At 38.7% G+C, this 1,614-nt stretch overlaps 1 protein-coding gene across 1 annotated transcript; it reads left to right on the plus strand.

Annotated features, from left to right (window-relative positions):
- Positions 1 to 430: 430 nt before the first annotated feature.
- LOC110019572 (probable protein S-acyltransferase 22) lies at positions 431 to 1,260 on the plus strand (the record flags this gene model as incomplete). Its single annotated transcript, XM_020717300.1, is given in 1 exon segment — positions 431 to 1,260. A coding segment is annotated over 1 exon segment (523 nt), but the record flags the coding sequence as incomplete, so codon positions are not given.
- Positions 1,261 to 1,614: the final 354 nt, after the last annotated feature.

Raw genomic sequence — 1,614 nt, forward strand, 5'->3', positions numbered from 1 at the left:
TTACTTCTTTTAAGGCATACATGTAAAAAATGAAGTGTGAGATAGGGATAATAGTGCAATTTTTTGTGATATTATGATTGCAAAAAATTTACTTCTTTTAAGTGTAAATATTGAATTTTAAGTGATAATAGTGCTATTTTTTGTGATATTATGGATTTGATTGTAATGCTGAATTTTAAGTGTGAGATATGTAAATACATAAAAAATGTGTGTTATTCATGTAAATGTCCCTATCTAACAAGATACATTTATCGTCTCAGTCCGATGCCATTCCTCAAGAACTCAACAAGGCATCATCAAACCTTAATGGCAAGAAAACAACTCCAGATGAAGCTCACAATGCAAGCACAGGAAACATCAAAATCAGTACTTGGGCATTGGCCCGATTGAACGCAGACGAAGTTTCGAAAGTGGCCGCGCAGGCGAGGAATCTGCAGCCAATCGTGAAACAGATTCCTCCGGTTCCAAATCCTGACAATCGGAAAAGAAGCAGCAACAGAGAAATCAGACTCCCGACAGAATTCCCGATCGAATCATCCGCCAAATTATCAACAGGTGTTACCCATATCAACACCGACGAGCTTGCGAGCGGCTTAGCTCCGCTCCAGTTTGAAGCTCGAAGCGCCTTTAGGTCAATCCGAGCGGTTTCTTCCGCCGTTCCTACATCCTCTCCCGACAGTAGCTTAGACTCGCCGGAACCTAATCCCTTTCGAATCTCGTCGTCGGGAGTGGAGGATTCGGAGGGGCCGATATCTCTACCATCTGCTAGCGCGGGAGCAGAAATTCATAGAAGTGCGGAGTTCTCTAGATCCACCAGTGATGGGTACGAAGCCTCTGGAGGTGAAGATAGTGATATAATTCCATCGAGAATCGTGCACAGATCATTAAACTGGTCGAATGTGATCTTCAACTCCGATCGCGGTGAGAGGATTGCGAGCAGACGAATTGGATAAGGGGGGACAGATTAGGAAAGCGTTCTCTGCTTCGTTTGGCTAAGAAGAGGATTCTTATCTGATCTGCCATTGATGCACTCAATCAGAAGCTGATTCCTTCCTCTTTCTTGTGGTTAGAACTAAAACTGTGTTGGTTCTGTGAAGAAGTTTGAGGTCAGGATGTCTTATTGTCATGTTCTTATTGCTACTGTATTATTTTTCAATGAGATTCCAATTATCTTTTGATATTTCATTCTGCATGTTGATAATTGCATGGGCTTATAATTTGGGATTAAGTGGAATGGCCAGTACATAATTAATGGATTATTACATCAAGGAGGTGATTTATGCAAAAAAATTATTTAGGAAGATTTACATACACACACACTATTCATATTTATTTACATGTCTAACATCTTAAATTTTAATTTTTACATATATGTCAGCTTATCAATGCATGAAAAGATGTATTTAACTTTTATAGGTTGAAGTAGTGGTGGGTTGAATGTAGATAAATGTTCTTACGTTTGAGTTTGTTAAAATGGATATATTTGGGTGCTAATGAGGAATCATGGCGTGAATTGCATCACGTTGTCATCGTCTTTACTTTCGATTATCCAGACATAATATATCAATGTAAAACATAAAGTTCAGGTGTTACATAATAATAGGACTATTTATA

This window comes from Phalaenopsis equestris, unplaced genomic scaffold, assembly GCF_001263595.1.
Source record: "Phalaenopsis equestris unplaced genomic scaffold, ASM126359v1 Scaffold000061, whole genome shotgun sequence".
NCBI classification, from domain to species: domain Eukaryota; kingdom Viridiplantae; phylum Streptophyta; class Magnoliopsida; order Asparagales; family Orchidaceae; genus Phalaenopsis; species Phalaenopsis equestris.